General features: G+C 43.7%; 2 protein-coding genes across 2 annotated transcripts in view; one reads left to right on the plus strand and one right to left on the minus strand.

The window, feature by feature from the left end:
* Positions 1–23,496, minus strand: part of SAAL1 (serum amyloid A like 1) — a 112,776-nt gene that overhangs the window by 83,788 nt on the left and 5,492 nt on the right. The gene's annotated exons all lie outside the window — the stretch shown is intronic.
* LOC309565858 (serum amyloid A protein-like) lies at positions 12,834–23,317 on the plus strand. Its single transcript, XM_082270873.1, has 4 exons — positions 12,834–12,855; positions 13,874–14,000; positions 18,727–18,865; positions 23,048–23,317. Exons 2-4 carry the CDS (start codon positions 13,898–13,900, stop codon positions 23,187–23,189), a joined length of 384 nt encoding a protein of 127 aa, XP_082126999.1. The 5' UTR covers positions 12,834–12,855; positions 13,874–13,897; the 3' UTR covers positions 23,190–23,317.

The raw sequence follows: 23,496 nt of genomic DNA on the forward strand, positions 1-23,496 counted from the left end.
GGCTGTGAAGCCGCAAGGCTTCACTGCCGGTTTCTCTTACAAAAAAAGGCGGCGGCACCCGAGAGTCGATTGACAAATCAGCTGGGGTGAGGACAACGCTGGATTCCAGGACAGGTAAGCGTCCTAATATTAAAAATCAGCAGCTACACTATTTGTAGCTGCTGAATTTTAATTATTTTTTCTGAAAGAGCCTGAAGCTTCTCTAAGTAGAAAGTGGTCTCTGAAAATTGGAGGCTACTTTATATTAACCACTTGCCGACTGCCGCACGACTATTTACGTCGGCAGTCAGCCCCTCACAGGCAGAGCGACGTAGTACTACGTCGCTAGCCTGTGAGGGTTTAGGGAGCAAGCGCGCGCCCCCGCGCGGTCACAGACCCCATCTCTCCCCCCCCCCCCCCCCGTGAGTATCACTCGGCGATCGTCGGTGCAGAGGGAGAAAGGCAGGCGGCTGATGTGAACAAGCCGCCTGTCATTCTCCCCTGTGTAGGAATAGTGATCATACGGTTCTACTATGTAGGACCGTTGATCACTGTTCCTACACCTCAAGCCACAGCCAATCACACCCCTAGGGACACACATAGCCCCTCCCTCTCAAAAAAAGGGAACCCCTTCACTACCAGTGTAATTTTACAGTAACAGTGCATATGTTTAGCACTGATTACTGTAGTAATGTCACTGGTAACCCCAAAAGTGTCAAAAATGTCAGTCAAGGGTCCGATCTGTCCGCCGCAATGTCGCAGTACCGCAAAAAAAAAAAAAATTGCAGATCGCCGCCATTACGCGTTAAAAAAAAAAAACAAAAATGACAAAAATCTTTCCCTTTGTTAGTAAACGCGATAACTTTTGCGCAAACCAATCAAAATACGCTTTTTGCGATTTTTTTTACCAAACATATGTAGCATAAAACAAATTGGCCGAAAATGTTAAAAAATTTTGATTTTTACATTTTTTTGGGGGGAATTTCATATAAAAAAAATGTGAAAAATATTGTTATTTTTGCAAAATGTACGCTCTTTTTTTTTGTTTATAGCGCGTGATCAAAAAATCACACAGGTGATCAAATACCACCAAAAGAAAGCTCTGTTTGTGGGAAAAAAAAGACGTCAAATTAGTTTAGGTACAGCATCGCACGACCGCGCAATTGTCCGTTAAAGTCACGCAGTGCCGAATCGCAAAAAGTGGCCTGGACGTAAGACAGCAAAATCCTCCGGTGGTAAAGTGGTTAATACCCATGGAATTTTTTTATTTTTTTTTAAATTCTTTTTATTAGTTTTAGATACCCATGGAATTTGAATGGGATAATGAAAAAAGCTCATATAAACCATCAGATCTCTACAAACTTTTGGCTTTGTAATATACATTTCAGTTATTCTGTATGTACTTATAAGACAACAGTTTCTAAGAATCAATATGCTTCCTCAGGAGAGTCTCAGATGTCAGAAACCAATGATGAAATGCCTCAAATGAGTAGAAGATTGGAAAATAATGGGATTGCACAGAATGGACTGCAAAATCTACTCTTGACCATTGCCCAGAAACTGGGCCTATCACCACAAGACTTAGAACTCAAGCTTTTAGTCCTGGCTGGGGAGATTGGCATATCACAGCTCGATGTGTACAGCAAGCTCGAAGGACTAGGCCAGAAGTTTGGTTTATTTAAAGGCTACGGGGATGGCGAGGAAGGTGGTTCAGGAAATGGTCTGCTCAAAGTGCTTGGAGATCTTAGCAACATGCTTGGGATACCGTTAGGAGATCTGCAAAAAAGACTTACCGGGCACAGCCAAATGTCTGGAGGGGGAAGAGATCAAAATATGATGTCTGGTCAGGGAGAGAGATATGGTTCATCGGGTGGAGGAAGACAACAAAACCAACCATCTTCTCAGGGGAAAAAACCTGGCTCATCGGGAGGTGGAAGAAAACAAAACCAACCATTTTTTCAAGGAAAGCGGCCTAGCTCATTGGGAGGTGGATTACAAAACTTGCCGTCCGATCTAGGAAAGGGATTGGGCTCATCGGGAGGTGGAGGACTACAAAACTTGACGTCTGGTCTAGGAAAGGGATTTGGCTCATCGGGAGGTGGAGGACTACAAAACTTGCCGTCCGATCTAGGAAAGGGATCTGGCTCATCGGGAGGTGGAGGACTACAAAACTTGCCTTCCGATCTAGGAAAGGGATTTGGCTCACCGGGAGGTGGAGGACTACAAAACGTGCCGTCCGATCTAGGAAAGGGATTTGGCTCATCGGGAGGTGGAGGACTACAAAACTTTCTGTCTGGTCTAGGAAAGGGGTCTGGGTTATCAGGAGGTGAACTACAAAACTTGCTGCCTGGTCTAGGAAAGAAGTCTGGCGCACAGGGAGGTGGAGGACGACCAAACAAGCCATCTGGGCAGGGAAAGAGGTTTGGCTCTTTTGGAGGGTCTGGAGGTTCAGGAAGACGTGGATCTTCTAGAGGAGGAATGCGTGGAAGAAACAAGGAATATGAAAAGGTAACATCAAGTTTCCTTAAAAAATACAGTCAAAATGTATTCCCAAGTGACCCCCCCTGTGGTAACTATGTAGAAGGGCAGCCGCTCCACAATGAAAAGATCACAGCCATCACAGTAGTAGTTTGGGGTACTACATTGATTTACAACTTACACAGAGGCCAATCGGGTATCATATAATAAATGGATACTTACAGTGCCTTGCGTAATTACATTGGGCCAGTTGGGTTCAATGTACTGTGCCTTGAAAAAGTATTCATATCCCTTGACAAAGAGGCGGGGTTTTAGTGGGCAACTCTGATAAGTGAGCGGGTCCATGTGGGATCATTCAGAAACTAGGCAGGTCTAAAGCAGACTTTGGAGGAGTTAACTATGTCCTGGGGACTGGGACTGACATGTTGGTAAGTATGCACATACATAGGCCTGTGTTCTTGGCTGCTGCAGTAGGTGGAGTCTTAATCCTTCTCAGGCATTATCCATACTGTCAAGTGAATAAGTAATGAGACGGGGAAAGCAAGGAGAGACCTTTAAAGTGATTGTAAAGAAATATTTTTAAAATAACAAATATCTTATACTTAAAGTGGTTGTAAAGACAGGCTTTTCATCTTAATGCATTCTATGCATTAAGATAAAAAATTGTTCTGTGTGCAGCAGCCCCCCTCATGCTTACCTGAGCCCCATCTTGATCCAGCGATGTGCATGAGAGCCTCGGCTGTCTGGGACTCCCATCTTCTTTGGCTGAGACAAATCAATGTCAATCAAAGTTAGTGGGCCAATGAGAGAGGGGGCAGTGCTGAGCCACGGCTCCGTGTCTGAATGGACACAGAGCAGCAACTCGGCAGGAGGGAGGGGCCAGGAGCGTCAGCAGGGGACTCGAGATGAGGAGCATCGGGGCCCGCTCGGTGCAAAACCATTACACAGAACAGGAGAGAGCCGAGTGAACCTCTGCTTCCATGCACATTGCTGGATCGAGAGCAGGCTCATGTTAGTATAAGGGGGTGCTTGGGGAGATAGAGTTGTATGCAGAAGATTTTTACCTTAATGCAGAGAATGCATTAAAAATTATTGTAAAGTCTTGTGTTGTTTTTTTTTTTATTGTATAAATAAATAAATAAAATCAGCGCTAAATTCCATGGATAACTTGTAAAATAAATACATAAATAAAAAAAATAGATATCATATAATATGCACATAAATAGCATAAAAATTATTAAAGTACAAGTGCTGGTGATGAATCTGGTGTATCCAAATTAGGGATGCACTGATCCGATATTCGGATCGGATATCGGCGCCGATATGGCCAATTTTGCTGGATCGGGGGATCGGTAACATTGACTGATCCACTGGCCGATCCGGTTTTGGCTTAGTAACGGCTTAGCCGTCCCTTACTTGGTGTAGTAGTAGTATGGGATGGGAGCCGCTACTTCCTGTATAGTCCCGGCTCACAGGCGGAGTGATATCAGATGCACTCTGCCTGTGAATGGAGGAGCCGTACACATGAAGCAGCGGGCTTTGCTCTGAACTGCAGCCGCATGCTTTGTGTGTAGCTCCGGTATCGGTATCGGCGATTTCACAACGCCAGATATCGGTATCGGGTCCAAAAAAGTCGGATCGGTGCATCCCTAATTCAAATATATGCAAAACAATGCTCATAAATATAATAACTATATATTAAAGTGCATAAGTGCAAAAAAGGAGGCTCATGGTGTAGTATGTCAACACATTTATTTCTTAAAAAAAATAATAACTTACATTTAAAACTGTTAATCCTCATCCGCAGCTCGCGGGGTATAGGAAAAGAACTACTTCCGGTCACAGCCGTAGACCAAGAAGTGACGTCACCCGTCTCCTCCCGACGCGTTGCGTCACACACCTCGTGACTTTTTTACCAGGGTTTGGATTCACTGTGGATATCGGTCACATCAGTGAAAATTAGTGGAATTGAGTGCACACCACGCCACTCACATCACGATCACAAGTCATATTTGCATGTTTTTGCACCTTATGCTTCAAGCTGGACTTTTTAAACACTTTTATTGATTGCATTTGGCTTATGTCATAATATTAGCACCTGACTGTTGTCATTCACCTTTTTTGCACTTAAATATATAGTTATCATTATATTTATTAACATTGTTTTGCACATATTTGGATACATCGGATTCATCACCAGCACTTGTACTTTAATAATTTTTATGCTATTTATGTGCATATTATATGATATCTGTTTTTTTTATTTATGTATTTATTTTACAAGTTATCCATGGAATTTAGCGCTGATTTTATTTATACATTGTTATTTAGTATGTGGTGACACTACTTTAATTAGCAGCTTTACTCCATATTTAACTCTACGCTATTCCCTTTTTGGACATTTTCCCCATGATCATTACTTCAGTGGCAGCGCATCAGGCTTTCTCTTCCTCATAAAGACATGCTGGTAGGTAAAATTGGCCCTACTTTGAATGTGAGTTAGGGACCTTAGATCGTAAGCTCCTTGAGAGCAGGGACTGATGTGAATGTGCAATGTATATGTAAAGCGCTGGGTAAATTTACAGCGCTATACAAGTACCTGAAATAAAATAACAAACATGTTATACTTACCTCCTCTGTGCAGTTGGCTTTGTACAGAGAAGCCCCGATCCTCCTCTCTTCGGGTCCCTCTTCACTGCTCCTGGCCCCTCCCCCCTGTTCAATGCCCCCACAGCAAGCAGCTTGCTATGGGGGCACCCAAGTCAAGCTGCAGCTCCATGTGTCCATTCAGACATGGAGCTGCCATTCGGCCCCACCCACCTCTCTCTCTTGATTGGCTAACGGACTTTGACTGACAGCAGCGGGAGCCAATGGCGCTGCTGCTGTGTCTCAACCAATCAGGTGGGAGATTCCCGGACGGCCGAGAGACTTGTAGACATCGCTGGAGGGCTCAGGTAAGTATTCAGGGGTGCTGGGGGGGGGGGGGGGCTGCTACACCCAGAAGGCTTTTTTTTTTTAATGCATTAAAGATAAGAATTAATTAAGAATGCAATAAGATAAAAAAAACCTTCACTCCTTGAAGGTAAAAAAAAAACTTCTGCCTTTACACCCACTTTAAGGGGTCACTCACACTAGCAGTTTGGGGTGCAGAAAACTTGCCACACTTTTATCAACCCCAACCACTACGCCCTTAAGCTGAAGAGGCAGCAGCTGGGGGTACACACCTGATGCGGTGGCAAAGTAAGGATAATACCGCCTGTCACTTTTGGTGCACGTTTCATCTGCTGAACCCAATCTATTCAAGTGAATAGGGTCACTTTGCAAGCACCCCACAACCACGTGAACAAATATCTCTGAACATTTTTTTTGTAAATACAGAGTTTGGCCATAAAAGAAGCAGCAAACATCCACCCATATCTGAAATATTAGTTTTGGGCAAACTGCTCATCTAAGATTAAATACAAATGTATGGAATACGGAAATTAATCATTTGCATTTTTAACTTTGCAGTGAAGAAGATTAGGAAGCGCCTGCTGCAAATCTAGAAAGTGGCTGTAAGAAGATAACACTCCACAGTTCTCTCCACTCCCACAATCCTTCAACCACCCCAAGATTTCAATGTTACAATACCGGCTTGTCTAACGATTCCACCAACTGAGGTTTTTAAAAGGGAACCTGTGAAGAACGGAACCATGGGAGCTGACATTTTTCTTTTCTTTTTTTTTTTTTTTTTTTTGTTAAAAAGCTGAACTCTGAGCAAATGGAAAACTGGAGTACATAAAGGATTTGTATTTTTGTCTATTTCGTGCCAAGATTTACAGTAACTAGTTGTTAATAAGAGTTGTAATTAAAAAAGAAAAAAAAAAAAAACAACAGGTTATACTTACAGGGTGGATAAAAATCAATGATTTTTTTTTTTTTATTATCAAATTAATTTTAATAAAATGCATTTGAACTAAAAAAGATAGTTTTCTATTTAGGATACATAAATAATTTTGTTTACTGAGCATTAAATGGAGCTTAGTTATGTAGAATAATATATATATATATATATATATATATATATATATATATATATATATATATATATACACACACACACACACACACACACACACACATATATATATATATATATATACACACATACATACATATATATATATATATATATATATATATATATATACATATATATACACACACACACATACAGTGGGTACGGAAAGTATTCAGACCCCCTTAAATTTTTCACTCTTTGTTATATTGCAGCCATTTGCTAAAATCATTTAAGTTCATTCTTCTTCCTCATGAATGTACACATAGCACCCCATACTGACAGAAAAACACAGAATTGTTGACATTGTTGCAGATTTATTAAAAAAGAAAAACTGAAATATCACATGGTCCTAAGTATTCAGACCCTTTGCTGTGACACTCATATATTTAACTCAGGTGCTTTCCATTTCTTCTGATCACCCTTGAGATGGTTCTACACCTTCATTTGAGTCCAGCTGTGTTTGATTATACTGATTGGACTTGATTAGGAAAGCCACACACCTGTCTATATAAGACCTTCCAGATCACAATGCATGTCAGAGCAAATGAGAATCATGAGGTCAAAGGAACTGCCTGAAGAGCTCAGAGACAGAATTGTGGCAAGGCACAGATCTGGCCAAGGTTACAAAAAGATTTCTGCTGCACTTAAGGATTTTAGCAAATATAACAAAGAGTGAAAAATTTAAGGGGGTCTGAATACTTTCCGTACCCACTGTGTATATATACACACACACACACACACACACACACACATATATAGACAATCCCAGCTTTGCATGGCTATCCGGCCGGCTGGTTGCTCAAGTCTCCTGGTGGGATATCCCCTCCCACTGTTTGTTATAGTAATCGAGCAGCTAGTTACCCAATCTGATTGCTATTCGAGCCAACTGCCGGCTCTAAAAAAACAGTACCGGGATGATGCCTGTGGCTGCATATTATCCCGGTATAACCCCTAAAAGTCCAACGATGTACAGGTCATTAAGTGGTTATACATTCACATCAGTCCCTGCCCTCAAGAAGCTTACAATCTAAGGTCCCTAACTCCCGTTCATACATACATACAAAGGCGAATTTAGACAGGAACCAATTACCTACCAGCATGTCTTTTGAATGTGGTAGGAAACTGGAGGAAACTCCCACAAGCACAGGGAGAACATGCAAATTGCAGGCAGGTAGTGCCATGGTTGGGACTCGAATCGAGGACCCTAGTGATGGCAGGCAGACGTGCTAAACACTTAGCCACTGTGTGATCTTAAACTGAATCAGGAAAATAAGGCATTATAGCCACTAGAGGGAGCAGATGATCACAGGAAATAAATTATTTACTATGATTGTCAGCTCTGTTTAGTGGCCATAATGTGGTGTTTTTCTGATTAACTCTATTCTGCATGAACGAATAACATTTGGCCTGAAGAGAACGTACAATGAATTATGGCGGGTTGTCCTCAATGGGCCGGTTGTATCGGTAAGACTAGATGTCTAGAGCAAGCCCACCACCATCAGAAGTCAAGAATCCCCCATCATCCCTTATATCATGGTGCCTCCCCCCCCCCACCCCCCCCCCTTGTGCTGCTGCCAGGAAGAAGCTGGAGGGGGGGGGGAGCAGACAGTGCAGAGTCTGGAGGATGAAGAGAGGAGGACAGGAATTAGCCAAAAGCTAAATATTATAGTAATTGGTATTTATAATTATACAGCATATGAGAGTAATGAACAGTTTTGCTGCTTTCTCCAGACTGGGAATCTAACCAATCCCGTTATCAAGCATGCAACCGCTGTCTCCGGCGTACATCACTCTGACGTATTTTAAGGGCAGACCGCTCTTTATCGGTGCTTTGATTAAGAGGGGCCGCCCTTGTAACACATTAGCGGTGACGCACGCCAAATAAGCAGCAGCATGCTTTATAACGGGATTAGTAATATAGATTTCTTTGTGTACAGAAAGACGGGCGGATCTCTTCCCGGATGATGATTTTTATGACAAACAATATTGAAAGAAAAGTTGGCAAGTTCCGGTCCTTACTATTGCTTAACTGATTCCCGTTGGAACCTGGGGTGCCCTTACTAGGGTCTTTATCCCCTGGAGGGCCAGAAGGACTTCCTGGTCACATCACCACTATGATTGGCTGTCACAATGCTCACATGACGGAGACCGGCTCCCAATCATTACTAGAGCCCGGGAGCGGTCTGTGACAGCTTGATCACTCTGCAGAGACTGTGCTCTCAACACAAACCTCAGTTACCTACATATATGCAACATTTAAAGCCCATGCTCTCTGCTGCCACACATACGTGTTACTTGGGAGGCAAGAGGTAAATAACATTTTTATGAAGGTGTCAAACGATGCTGGTGTGCGGTTTGTTCTATAGTGTTGCGTTAGGAGTCATAGGAAGAAGAAAAAAAAAAAAAAAAAGGAGAAAAAGAGAAGCGAGGAGAAAAAGAAAAAGAAGAAGAAGAAGAGAAGCGAGGAGAAAAAGAAAAAGAAGCGAGGAGAAAAAGAAAAAGAAGCGAGGAGAAAAAAGAAGAGAAGCGAGGAGAAAAAAGAAGAGAAGCGAGGAGAAAAAAGAAGAGAAGCGAGGAGAAAAAAGAAGAGAAGCGAGGATAAAAAAGAAGAGAAGCGAGGATAAAAAAGAAGAGAAGCGAGGATAAAAAGAAGAGAAGCGAGGAGAAAAAAGAAGAGAAGCGAGGAGAAAAAAGAAGAGAAGCGAGGAGAAAAAAGAAGAGAAGCGAGGAGAAAAAAGAAGAGAAGCGAGGAGAAAAAAGAAGAGAAGCGAGGATAAAAAGAAGAGAAGCGAGGAGAAAAAAAGAAGAGAAGCGAGGAGAAAAAAAGAAGAGAAGCGAGGAGAAAAAAAGAAGAGAAGCGAGGAGAAAAAAGAAGAGAAGCGAGGAGAAAAAAGAAGAGAAGCGAGGAGAAAAAAGAAGAGAAGCGAGGAGAAAAAAGAAGAGAAGCGAGGAGAAAAAGAAAGAGAAGCGAGGAGAAAAAGAAAGAGAAGCGAGGAGAAAAAAGAAGAGAAGCGAGGAGAAAAAAGAAGAGAAGCGAGGAGAAAAAAGAAGAGAAGCGAGGAGAAAAAAGAAGAGAAGCGAGGAGAAAAAAGAAGAGAAGCGAGGAGAAAAAAGAAGAGAAGCGAGGAGAAAAAAGAAGAGAAGCGAGGAGAAAAAAGAAGAGAAGCGAGGAGAAAAAAGAAGAGAAGCGAGGAGAAAAAAGAAGAGAAGCGAGGAGAAAAAAGAAGAGAAGCGAGGAGAAAAAAGAAGAGAAGCGAGGAGAAAAAGAAGAGAAGCGAGGAGAAAAAGAAGAGAAGCGAGGAGAGAAAGAGAAGCGAGGAGAAAAGTAAAATAAATAAAATAATAATAATAATTAGGGATGCACCGAAATGAAAATTCTGGGCCGAAACAGAAACCGAAAATTCAGGATGCCCTTGGCCGAAAACCGAAAATGACCTTTTTCCCCCAAATGATTTTAAAATAGTAGGTGAGGTTAATTACCAATGGTATTAGTATTATGCAGCATGAGGGGGTTAATGTATTGCCACTGCTCACTGATGCATTCGTGACCGACCAGTGGCAGTTAATTAACCCCTTTGTGCTGCATTAGTGGCACCAGTGTCAATGTTAATAACACTGGTTGCACTGACACTGATACTGGTTGCACTAATGCAGCTCACTGATACTGAATTTATAGATACTGAATAATTATAATTAAAAGATACTGAATTAATAAAAGTTTGTAATTAACAGCATAAACAACCCGGCATCCCTGCCCTGCACATTAACCATTGGAGCCAATGGCTCACCAATCCAATTATTACAGCACTGGATGGGTTAATTAATCTGGGATATGTGTGTATCTGCATGTGGGGGAGGCTTAATTATTTCTGAAATCTTTTTTTTTTTTTTTTTTTTTAAGGGAAAAAGATGGGAGGGGTAATATTGATTTGTAGGTAATTACTTTTAATTTCATCTCTATTAGGCTGCTGCTTGCTAATTAATATGAGAGAGAGAGAGAGAGAGAGAGAGAATACCTTCCGCAGCACGAGAGAGAAGCAGTCTCCTCAGGATGTCACTGGTTGCTAGACGCCAGTCGGCTGGCCATCCTAGCAACTAGTGTAGAATAAAGCGCCCTGCGCCCGGCGGAGGAATAATACAGGTATACCCACCTGACAACTTCGTTACAGATATTAGCGGCTGCATCATACTTTGGGAAAACATTTCTTGAATCTGGTGCAGCTGTGCAGAGAAACCAATCAGCTTCCAGATTTTAGCCCCGGTTCACACCAATAGCGGCTTTGAAATCACACTGCCTCAGCACAATTTCAAAGCTTCCGGTCAGTTTGATTTCAGGTGTGGCTTGCTGACATCGGTGCGACTTCATGCACAGATATTAATGCAAGTCGCACATGAAATTGCCCAAAAAAAAATGCAGGAAACTTTTCAAAGTCGGTGCAAGTCGCACCGATTAGAACGAATCAACTGCCAGAAATATGTTGTGGCTTATCATGCGACTTTGATCTGCCAAATCGTGTGAACGGGGACTTATTGTCAAAGCTTATTTGAACAAGCTGAAGCTAGAAGCTGATTGGTTACCATGCACAGCTGCAGCAGATTCTGAGTGCTCCAGGTTTAGCCCTTATTCACATGGGATTAATTTGTCTTGCGATTTGAAAAATCGCAGCCAATTGCGGTCAATGGCACTGTCCCAATTGGTGCAATGACTTTGCGGCGCAACACCGATTTCCAAAAGTAGTTTTGGCGCTACTTTTGGGGACTTTGTGTGCGACTTCAATAGACATCGGTGCATGAAGCCGAACAGATGTCTTTCAATTCACATCCGAAGTTGCACTGAAAAGCAGCTTTGAAATCATGCAAGTTCAGATGAAGTCGCACGGCGACCACAGCACTTTCTCCCACATTCTCCTCTGAATCCTTTAGATGTTCATTGGCAAAACTTCAGATGGCCCTGTACTATACATGTGCCTTCCTGTGCCGTTGTTTGGAGGAAGAAAAATGCTGACTATGGATTATATTCCTACAGTCAAGCACAGAGGTGGAAAATGTGAACAAGGGCCACTGCTCTGGAGCAAAATCGCTGTAGAATCGCATATGCGTGTTTCAGATGCGTTTCCTGCGAGTTTCTGGGCCACCTGCACCTGTGAAAAAAAGGACATGCAGCTCAAAAAACGCAAATTGCGGGTGCATTTTTAACTGTGATTTCCAATACTTTAAATGGGAAGCTGCGTTTATGGTGCAGTTTTCAAAACCACACCAAAAATGCAGAATGCAGGACTTTCAAAAACGCACCACACCTACAGCGCAGTGGTGTGAAAAGTCCCATAGGATTTAAAGGGAAACATTTTTCCTGCGTTTTTCTTGCGAGGTAAAAATGCAAGAAAAACAAACCAGTGTGAAAGGGCCCTTAGTAAATCTTCCCTATGCCTCACTGTGCATTCTGGTGTGATTGGGGTATTAGAAAATATTGGCATATACATGCATATGGAATATACATACAACAGGCAAATACATGCCTGAAAAATGGATGCAATTTTTTAGCTTGTTGCGAGAAGGAGTGCGATTTTGTTCCTGCATTACACAAATGTGAAGCAAGCTTTAGGTGTTACATCCACAGCCAGACTTACCCGCCACACCCTGTACTCTGTCTGTTTTTTCCCTAGATGAAATGTGGGAAAAGTACAAACACACTCCAATCCCTCTCCTGCCAGCCTTGGCTGGGATTTCCCCCAATTACTGGATTACGACTTTTCTCCTTTGAGGATGTCAGGCCAAAAAGCCTTTCCAGCCAGGAAATTCCCCCATTGACAAATGATGGACAGAACGTACAGTGCTCACCATTCCCAGCAGGTGGCGCAGGGAAAAATAAAAAATAAAAGTGCTACAAAATTTACTGGAAATTCCCTGATTGACAAATGATTTGCAGAACGTGCAGTGCTCACCCTCCCCAGCAGGGGGCGCAGGGGAGAAAAATAAGTGCTACAAAATTTACTGGAAATTCCCTTATTGACAAATGATGGACAGAACGTGCAGTGCTCACCATCCCCAGCAGGGGGCGCAGGGAAAAAAGAATAAAAGTGCTCCAAAATTTACTGGAAATTCCCTGATTGACAAATGATGGACAGAACGTGCAGTGCTCACCACTCACAGCAGGGGGCGCAGAAAAAATAAATAAAAGTGCTACAAAATTTACCGGAAAAAGAAAAGAGTTTACTAGAAAAAGAAACAAAAACAAACACATCACAGCCCTCCCACCCCCAGCTCTCAAATAAATAAGAGGACAGAGAAGGAGGAGGACATCTTCAGAGACAGGAGCAGAGGACACATCTCCCAACTAGGTGAGCTTCTACCCCATCATTATACTTACTACAGATTTACTAACATATCTGATGATTTTCTCAGTTACATTGCAATTTTCTTTTTTTTTTTTATTACTAAAATACACTTTAAGTGCATTTTTGCAAATATAAGAATTCAGTTTACAAAAATGTAAATATATTTTCATCATCTGTTTCTGACAAATGAATAGCAGACGTCTATTCAATTCCAAATTGAAATTAATTAAAATATATAGAAATCCAAATCTTTTTTTTTTTTTTTTTTTCCTTTTTTATTCTTTTTTTTTTCTCTTCATACATTTTTTTTTTTTTTAAACAGTGGATAGCCCGGGGAAGGAGTATTCTCTCTATGTCCTACTGAGGGAAATTCCCACCCAGTGCTGGGACTGGGTCTTTTTGCACCAGAGGCAAGAATGCCAACACCCCCCCCCCCCCCCCCCCCATCTCTGAGCTTTTTAAATCAGTCCTACAAAAAATTAAAATAATCATAAAATAATAATAATAAACATTTTAGCTAATCTGTTATTTTTTGGAACCCATTCCCTTTTTTTTTCCCTAAGGCCCCTTTCACACGATCGGTGCGCCTGATGGACTCCATTTTGCTCACTGGGGATCGATCCGGTGATCCCACTGAGCAGGCGGATGACAGCTTCCATCTCCGCCTACTTTGCAGAGACGGAGTTGTCAGATCCCCGCTGTCCTCTATGGGGAGATCGCATGAAAGTGGAACCCCTGTCCACTTTCATCCGATCCTATCCAATCCGATCCTCCAGACAGATGGAAAATGGGGTTTCCATCTGTCCGGATTTCAGGGACCGGATCGGATTGGATAGCGGCGAGTGTCAGCGGAGATTTCTGCACAATTGTCATTCAAAACACTACCGTGCTGACAGCTGAAAATTTGCGTGGGCAGGAAGGGGGGTAAAAGTACTCAGTATTAAAGTGGTAATCATTTTGCCTGGACCTCCAATTTAACTGAATATTAAATGTATGTTTTCTTTTATCTTTTGCTCTTCAGATTAAAGAATCTCACGGAATCCTAATGAAGGCTTCGATCATCTTATTGCTCATTGGTCTGGCTGTTGCTCAGGCGCAGTTTCAATGGGCGAGCAACTCGGCAAAATTTGTTAAGGACGCGGCGCTAGGTAAGAATACATTCTCATAGTTCATATCATCTATAGAGAGAAGATACGGATGATGATTTACTAAAACTGTAGAGTGCAGAATCTGGTGCAGCTGTGCATGTCAGCCAATCAGCTTCTAACTTCAGCTTGTTCATTAACCACTTAAGCCCCAGAAGATTTTACCCCCTTCCTGACCAGGGCCTATTTTGCGATTCGGCAATGTGTGAATTTAACAGACAATTGCGCGGTCGTGCGACGCAGTACCCAAACGAATTTGACGTCCTTTTTTTCCCACAAACAGAGCTTTCTTTTGGTGGTATTTGATCACCTGTGCGATTTTTACTTTTTGCGCTATAAACAAAAAAAAGAGCGTAAATTTTGCAAAAATAACAATATTTTTCACATTTTTTATATGAAATTCCCCAAAAAAAAAAATGTAAAAATCAAAAATTTTTAACATTTTAGTCCAATTTGTTTTCTGCTACCTATGTTTGGTAAAAAAAAAAAAAAAAAAAAATATAGCAAAAAGCGTATTTTGATTGGTTTGCGCACAAGTTATTGCGTTTACTAAGGGAAAGATTTTTGACTTTATTGTTTTTTTTTTAACGAGTAATGGCGGCGATCTGCGATTTTTTTTTGCGGGACTGCGACATTGCGGCAGACAGATCGGACCCTTGACTGACATTTTTGACACTTTTGGGGGTACCAGTGACATTACTACAGTAATCAGTGCTATACATATGCACTGTTACTGTAAAATTGACACTGGCAGGGAAGGGGTCAACTTTATTTGAGATCCAGGGGTTAAGTGTGTCCCTGAGGGCGTGTTTCTAACTGTGATTGGATGTGGCTTGTGATGTAACAGCACAGATCTACGGTCCTACATAGCAGGACTGTATGATCTCTGCTGTTATACAGGGGAGAATGACAGGCGGCTTTGTTTACATTAGCCGCCTGCCTTTCTCCCGGTGTAACCGACGATCGCGAGTGACCAGCGGACATGGGGGGGGGGGGGGTCCGTGAGTGAGCGGGAGCGCGCCTCCAGCGGCACGCACTCGCTCCCTAGAGCCTCACAGGCTAGCGACGTAGTACTATGTCACTTTGCCTGTGAGGGGCTGACTGCCGACGTAAATAGTCGTTAGGCAGTCGGCAAGTGGTTAAGGCCCCTTTCACACATGGAGCCTGTCAGGCAGACTCCGTTTTTCTCAGCGGGGGATCGATTCACCGATCCCCCGCTGAGCAGGAGGATGACAGCTGACTGTCGGTCCGTTCTCATCCGATCCACTGGACGGGTGAAAAATAGGGTTTCCATCCGTCCAGATTTGACGGATCCGTTGTCTCCGCTGACATCTGATGCCCCATAGAGATGCATGGGGGGACCGTTCAGATCCGCCAAAAAAGCTGACAGGTGGATCTGAACGGACCGGTCCACATGTGTGAAAGGGGCCTTAACCTCTGACAATAAAACCTGGAAGCCGATTGATTTCTATGCACAGCTGCACCAGATTTTGCACTCTCCAGTTTGAAGAAATCATCCCCACTGTGCTAAATACTTATTAGAAATGTCGCACGGTCACTACTGGTTACAGTTTTAGAGGTGCAGCTTGTTAATGAAATTGTAAAATCTGTACATTATAGGATTCTGTTTTGTATGTTTGTCTATGTCAGGGATCCTCAAACTGCGGCCCCCCAGCTGTTGCAGAACTACACATCCCATGAGGCATTGTAAAACTCTGACATTCACAGACATGACTAGGCATGATGGGAATTGTAGTTCCTGAACAACTGGAGGGCCATAGTATGAAGACCCTTGCTGTATGCATTGCACAGTGCACTCATTGTGTACACAGCACCTATAATGTTTTCATTACGATTGCATTCTTTTGAGTCCTGATTAGAATTTAGCCTGCGTAGGTTACGCCCCTCGTTACCATGAAAGTACTAATGTAATAATAATGTGATACCTCCATAATCATTGTGAATTAGGGCCTGCCTGATTATTGGAGAAGCCGATATTCACTTTTTTTGAAGTATCGGTCATAAACTTGCAGATATGACCAATATTGCTTCAAGTGGTTGTACCGGAGTGATGCCTGCAGCTACAGGCTTCATCCCGGTACCGTTTTTTAGAGTCGATCAGATTTCTTGTAATCTTCAAATAACAATAGATGCGGCTAAACAGCTGCTCGGCTGTTATTACAAGCAGCGGGAAGAGACATCCCCCCCCTCCCCTCCCCTCAGGCCACTATGCCCGGGTCTCTTATCCCACCGGGAGGTCTGAGAAACCAGTTGGCACATCCACTGGCTGGCCAAAGAGCTGAACAAAGCCAGAATTGGCTCCGATTGGGTCTCCGATATAGAAACCCAGAAGCGATGTCATCACATCACTTCCGGTTATTTTAGCCCCAAAGGCGCTGGATTTTTTTAAAAAAATGACAGTATTAAAAACAGCCAAACTTGCCATTTTGAATGCTTTTAAGTGCAGATGAGGGGTGTGGGGTCTTTTAGACCCCAGATCCCTCATAGAGTACCTGTCACTGCCTATTACTGTCACAAGGGGTGTTTACATTCCTTGTGACCACAATAAAAGAATTAAAAAAAAAATGTAAAAAAGGAGTAAAAATAAAAAAATAAAAAAAACTTTAAATGTACAGAATATTAACATCTAATATCGACTATTGGCCTGAAGGGTGGCCGGTACCGGCCCCGAACAGATGATAACGGTCGATCCCAAATGTGCATACAAAAAAAAAACTTAAATTGCGTTAAATAAACAGAACAAGTATTTGGAAAGAAGCTGAGTGTAGCTTTTGGCTCCATTCACACCTGAGCGTATCGTTTTCAGGTGTTTTTCAGGGCTTTTTTCGGGCGTTTTTTGCAGGTGTTTGGAGGAAGGCATTGACAACAAAAACAGCTGTAATCTGCCAAAAAAGAAGCTCATGTACTTTTTTGAGCTTCAGGCGTTTTTCTTCTGGAGACAAAATGCTCTGATGTGAACAGAGGCCATTGAAATGAATGGGATTTTGCTTGTTGGGCGTTTTGAGACTTCAGAGATGAGCGTTTTATGAGCTGAAATACGCTCAGGTGTGAACAGGGACTTATCACACATGGAGTCCGTCAGGCGGACTCAGTTTTTCTCAGCAGCAGATCGAACCGCCGATCTCCCACTGAGCAGGAGGATGACAGCTGTTCTCCGCGCTGTGTGCGGAGACAGAGCTGTCAGGTCCCCATACATCTCTATGGGGGGAATCGGATGGGAATGGACCGTCTTGTCTGTTCCCATCCGATCCACTGGACAGATAGAAAATAGGGTTCCATCCGTCCAGATTTGATGGATCGGATGTCAGCGGACATGTCTCCGCTGACATCCGATGCCCCATAGGGATGCATGGGGGGGACCGTTCAGATCTGCAAAAAAAAACGGACAGGCGGGTCCGAACCGTCTGCCTGTGTGAAGGGGTCCTTAGTGTCTGTTCCTTACTGCAGTAGATATTATTAAATTTGGAACCACTAATCAATAGAAGGATAGGAGTTACCTATCTTTAAAATTTCCAGAACACAGCTAAATTGTCAGGGCTCTGAAAAGTGATTTGCATTCAGTTTGCTTTTCAGAGGTGTTTGACACCCCCTCCCCCCCCCCAAAAAAAAATACATCAAGACTAAATGAGCCCTAGAAGTGGGCAGCTGTCAGTTTTTACCAGCAGTGAGCTGGTGTGTGATGCACACTGTTTCACATTATTTTTCAAACTTTATTTGAAGAGTCACAAAGTGTCTCCATACAGCAGTGCTGTGCAGGGCGGTGACTTCCTGTGCATTGAGCTGACATGCTACACCACGTGTGTGGCTCACTGCACCTCCTGGTGGCAATGCAGTGTGACCGAGGCAAGTGGCACTGTGTTTACATTACATACCTTATTTTAGACCCTGTGATGTCATTACTGGATCTTCTCTATGTAATGGGGGCAGATCAAGGCTGGTGGGAGGGGCCAGCAGGGTGCTGTACATAGATTCCTATAAACATCACAGCCTTATCACTCCTCCAGAGCCCTCAGCCCTGATGTAAGCAGTAGGGATCGACCGATTATCGGCAAAGCCAATATATTGAGGGCCGATCTGCACTTTCCCCGATATATCGGTATCGGCCCCTGAGGTTACCGATATTGCCGGTATTTCAGGAAAGTGCTGTACCGGAGTGATGCCTGCAGCTAGAGGTATCACCCCAGTACCGGCGTCCATAGCTGACGGTCGGCTGTCTTGTAATGACAACTGATGCGGCTGAGAAGCCGCTCGACTGTAATTACAAGGAGCGGGAGGGGACGCCCCCCCCCCCCGGGTCTCCCATCCCACCGGGAGACCCAGGCAACCAGCCTGCACGGCCTCCAAAGCCCCGATCAAAGCCGCATTCGGCTCCGATTGGTTCTCCATGTAAAAACCTTAAAGTAAAATCATGACATCACTTCCCGGTACTCGGCGCCAGATTCAAAAAAAATGACAGAATTCAAAACAGCCAAACTTGGTGTTTTGAATGCTTTTAAGTGCAGAGGAGGGGTTTGGGGTGTTTTAGACCGTCAGATCACTCAACAGTACCTGTCAAGAAAAAAAAAAAAAAAAAAAAAAATGTATTAAATGTACGAAAATAGCTGATACCGATATGCAATGCCCAAAATATCGGCAATGAAAAACTGATATCGGTCGATCCCTAGTAAGCAGTATATAAGACACATTCTGTACCTTCCGTGTGTTTCAGGGTCCTACGACATGGCCAGAGCCTACAAGGATATGAGAGATGCCAACTACAAACATTCAGACAAGTATTTCCACGCTCGGGGGAACTACGACGCTGCACAGCGAGGACCTGGCGGGGCTTGGGCTGCCAAGGTTATAAGGTAAGTGAGCAGCAACCAACCACTGACAGTTACCGGCCTCTGGAGGCCGAGGAAAGGCTGACAGTCGAGTCCTTTACAGGAAGAACGGGGGAAGAAACGTGCCGAATGTGCAAAAATATCTTCACCACTTACCTGAGTACCAGCCTGTAACACCCCTTCATTACCCAGACACTGTGCAGTTTTCAGTGCTGTGATAGTTTGACTGACAATTAGAGATTCACCAATGCCATCTTTTTTTTTTTTTTAATATATTTTACAAGTACAACTGCCAATACTTTTCTTTTTAGTATTCCTAGATAACAATTACTGATACCTACCGACAACGGTTATGTTTACACTTCAGCTGTCAGCAAAGCATTAAAAAGTTACTTACAAATAAAATAAATGCAGGGCTCGACAAACCCCAGGCGCCAGGTCGCATTGGCGACTAGAATAAGTAGCCTGGTGCCTGGGTTACCCTGCAGCAGGTGTCTTGTTGGCAGACATCCCAAGTCTGCGAGTCTCCTGCATGCGGGCTGCGGCTCCCTGACACCTCAGCAAGTGCCACGCCTGCATGCAGGAGACTCCCGCACCTCGCAGGAGACTTGGGATGTCTGGCGACAGAACGGTGTCTGTCAGCTGTGACAGAAAGGAGTCAATGCTTCCTGTATAGTTCCGGCTCCGTCCAGTCACAGACTGAGTGATATCAAATGCATGCCGCCTGTGAGAGGAGAGATACAGGAAGCATCAGCTCTGCCCTCTGATGCAGCCGCATGCTTCATCCATCGCCGCTCCTCGCACTCTCCGCCAGTAGTACCCACAGCAGCACTAGCCAGTAGTACCCACAGCAGCATCAGCCAGCAGTACCCACAGCAGCATCAGCCAGCAGTACCCACAGCAGCATCTGCCAGCAGTACCCACAGCAGCATCAGCCAGCAGTACCCACAGCAGTACCTGCCAGCAGTACCTGCCAGCAATATCAGCAAGCAGTATCAGCAAGCAGTACCCACAGCAGCATCTGCCAGCAGTACCCACAGCAGCATCTGCCAGCAGTACCCACAGCAGCATCTGCCAGCAGTACCCACAGCAGCATCTGCCAGCAGTACCCACAGCAGCATCTGCCAGCAGTACCCACAGCAGCATCTGCCAGCAGTACCCACAGCAGCATCAGCCAGCAGTACCCACAGCAGCATCAGCCAGCAGTACCCACAGCAGCATCAGCCAGCAGTACCCACAGCAGCATCAGCCAGCAGTACCCACAGCAGTACCCACAGCAGCATCTGCCAGCAGTACCTGCCAGCAATATCAGCAAGCAGTACCCACAGCAGTACCCGCCAGCAGTACCCGCCAGCAGTACCCGCCAGCAGTAGCCGCCAGCAGTAGCCGCCAGCAGTAGCCGCCAGCAGTAGCCGCCAGCAGTAGCCGCCAGCAGTAGCCGCCAGCAGTACGTCACATGTGCTAGGGGTACAACTAGCCCCCAGCACATAATTGTAAATATCCCAGCATGTGCAGTGTTTCTGACTCCTCCCACCATGCCCACTTCAAATCATTGACGTGGTCATGGTGGTTGCAGCGTTCCTTTAATATAAAGTACACACAAATGCTGGGCAGTATCAGCCGGTTCATTAAAAACTGGCCGCTGTTGGGCCGTGTGTATGGCAGCCAGTCCGAAAGAAGCCGGCCAATCGGCATGCACAAAAAAAACTGGCTCCGAACTTTTTTAGCTGGCTCACAGATTTCAAGCAAATTTGTCAAGTCCTGAATAAATGTATTTATTTTTTAAATTGTGCACTTTTTTAAATGTGGAACATGTAAACATATGTTAAAGGTGTAAAAAAAAAAAAAAAAAAAAAAAAATCAATGAACAGAGCAAATTTAAAAAAAAAAAAAGTTTTAATTATTAATAGTTTATAAAATAAAAGTGAACAAAAAAGAAAATCAGCAGGAAAATAATGATTAAATGGAGAAGAATAAAGGAGGTAATAAAGCTGATTAGAGTAAATAAAGTCAAATAAGGGGTTAAACAGAGAAACATTTAGGCCTCATGCACATTGGATGTTTTTAAAAAAAAAAGCCTGTAGTGTTATCTGTAGAAAGCTGTAGAATTATTTTTTAGAATTTATTTTTTTTTTTTTTTTTTTTTTTTTTTCGCAAAACTACGCCCGTTAAAGCCTATGGCTCCTTTCACACAAACGATCCGATCAGATCCGCCTGTCAGTTTTTTAGGCGGATCTGATCGGATCCTCCATGCAGCTCTATGGGGCAGCGGATGTCAGCGGAGACATGTCCACTGACACCCACTGCCATCCGTATCCGATCCTGTCCGTGAAATCTGGACGGATGGAAACCCTATTTTTCCATCCGTTCAGGGATCGGATCGGATGAGAGCGGACAAGCGGTCCGCTCTCATCCGATCCCCCATAGAGAGCAGCGGGGGCTGAGACACCTCCCTCTCCGCTCTGCAAGCAGAGACGGAGCTGTCATCCGCCGGCTCAGCGGGGATTGCGGATCGATCCCCGCTGAGCAACACGGATCCGTCTACGGAGGCGGACCGTGTGAAAGAGCCCTAAAACTTTTCTACAAACTAAATAACATACAATGATTTGGCTTATATTAACCAAAGAAATGTAGCAATATAAATTTTGGCGTCAATTTTTTAAAGAAAGATTTCTGTTTTTGCTAAATTTTATAACCGAAATGAAGAAAAAAAAAAAAGGTTTCTCTGCTAAAAGAAAAAATATCTATAATGTTTGGGGGTTCCAAGTAATTTTCTAGCAAAAAATACTGAATTTAACTTGTAAACAACAAGTGTCAGAAATAGGCTTGGTCCTTAACCACTTAAGCCCCGGAAGATTTTACCCCCTTCCTGACCAGGGCCTATTTTGCGATTTGGCACTGCGTGATTTTAACGGAGAATTGCGCGGTCGTGCGACGCTGTACCTAAACGAATTTGACGTCCTTTTTTTCCCATAAACAGAGCTTTCTTTTGGTGGTATTTGATCACCTGTGCGGTTTTTTGATCATGCGCTATAAACAAAAAAAGAGCGACAATTTTGCAAAAATAACAATATTTTTCACATTTTTTATATGAAATTCCCCAAAAAAAATGTAAAAATCAAAATTTTTTTAACATTTTCGGCCAATTTGTTTTATGCTACATATGTTTGGTAAAAAAAATAAAAAATAAAAAAAAAAATCGCAAAAAGTGTATTTTGATTGGTTTGCGCAAAAGTTATCGCGTTTACTAACAAAGGGAAAGATTTTTGTCATTTTTGTTGTTTTTTTTTTTTTTTAACGCGTAATGGCGGCGACCTGCGTTTTTTTTTGCGGTACTGCGATATTGCGGCGGACAGATCGGACCCTTGACTGACATTTTTTACACTTTTGGGGTTACCAGTGACATTACTGCAGTAATCAGTGCTATATATACACTGTTACTGTAAAATGACACTGGTACTGAAGGGGTTAACTTTATTTGAGAGGGAGGGGCTGTGTGTGTCCCTAGGGGCGTGATTCTAACTGTGATTGGCTGTGGCTTGGGCTGTAGGAACAGTGATCAACGGTCCTACATAGTAGAACCGTATGATCACTATTCTTACACAGGGGAGAATGACAGACGGCTTGTTTACATTAGCCGCCTGCCTTTCTCCCTCTGCAGCGACGATCGCAGAGTGACTGGAGGACATTGGGTCCGCCGGTCACACGCGCGGGGGGGTCTGTGACCACGCGGGGGCGCGCACTCGCTCCCTAGACCCTTACAGGCTAGCGACGTAGATCTACGTCACTTTGCCTGTGAGGGGCTGACCGCCGACGTAAATAGTCGTTAGGCAGTCGGCAAGTGGTTAAGTGGTTAAATACCACCCAAATAAAGCTTGATTTGTGTGAAAAAAAAAATGATAAAAATGTCATATGGGTCCAGTGTTGGGGCGGGGGGAAGGGTATAATGCTCACAAAGCACTCCTATGGTTTAGGGCCCCAGCGATGGCGAACCTTGGAATCCCAGATGTTTTGGAACTACATTTCCCATGATGCTCAACTACACTGCAGAGTACAGGAGCATCATGGGAAACGTAGTTCCAAAACATCTGGGATTCCAAGGTTCGCTATCGCTGGCTTAGGACATCAGACAGGTCAATCAATCAGTGATCAGATATCCATTGATTAACCCCCCGTGTGCTGACTCTGGTCTCCATCTTTCTCTAGTAATGGAAGAGAAGCGATCCAGATGAGAGGCAGCGGCAGAGGAGCCGAGGACAGCCGGCAGGACCAGGTGGCCAATAACTGGGGGAGGAACGGAGGGGACCCCAATCGCTTCAGACCTGCAGGGCTGCCGAACAAATACTAAGCTCCACCTTCCGATCAGCTGACATCACAACTACGAGAACAATCAATAACCAATCAATGGACAGGAAACGCTGCTGAACCCACAAGACCGGGAATGACATAAAGTGTTACATTGTAAGAATATTTTCTGGAATTATGGAAACAAACGTTTCATATCTGCAAATAAATAAATATTTTCGTGCCAGAATCACTCTCCTGTGTTAACTATTTCAGGTCAGGGGCCGCTCACACCATCACATCAGGAAAGGAATGTGCGCTCTCCTCAGCGTGCGTTACGCGCTTCTAGCACATTGGTAATACGTTGTATT

The sequence above is a fragment of the Pelophylax lessonae genome, assembly GCF_965119305.1.
Source record: "Pelophylax lessonae genome assembly, chromosome: 10".
Lineage (NCBI taxonomy): Eukaryota > Metazoa > Chordata > Amphibia > Anura > Ranidae > Pelophylax > Pelophylax lessonae.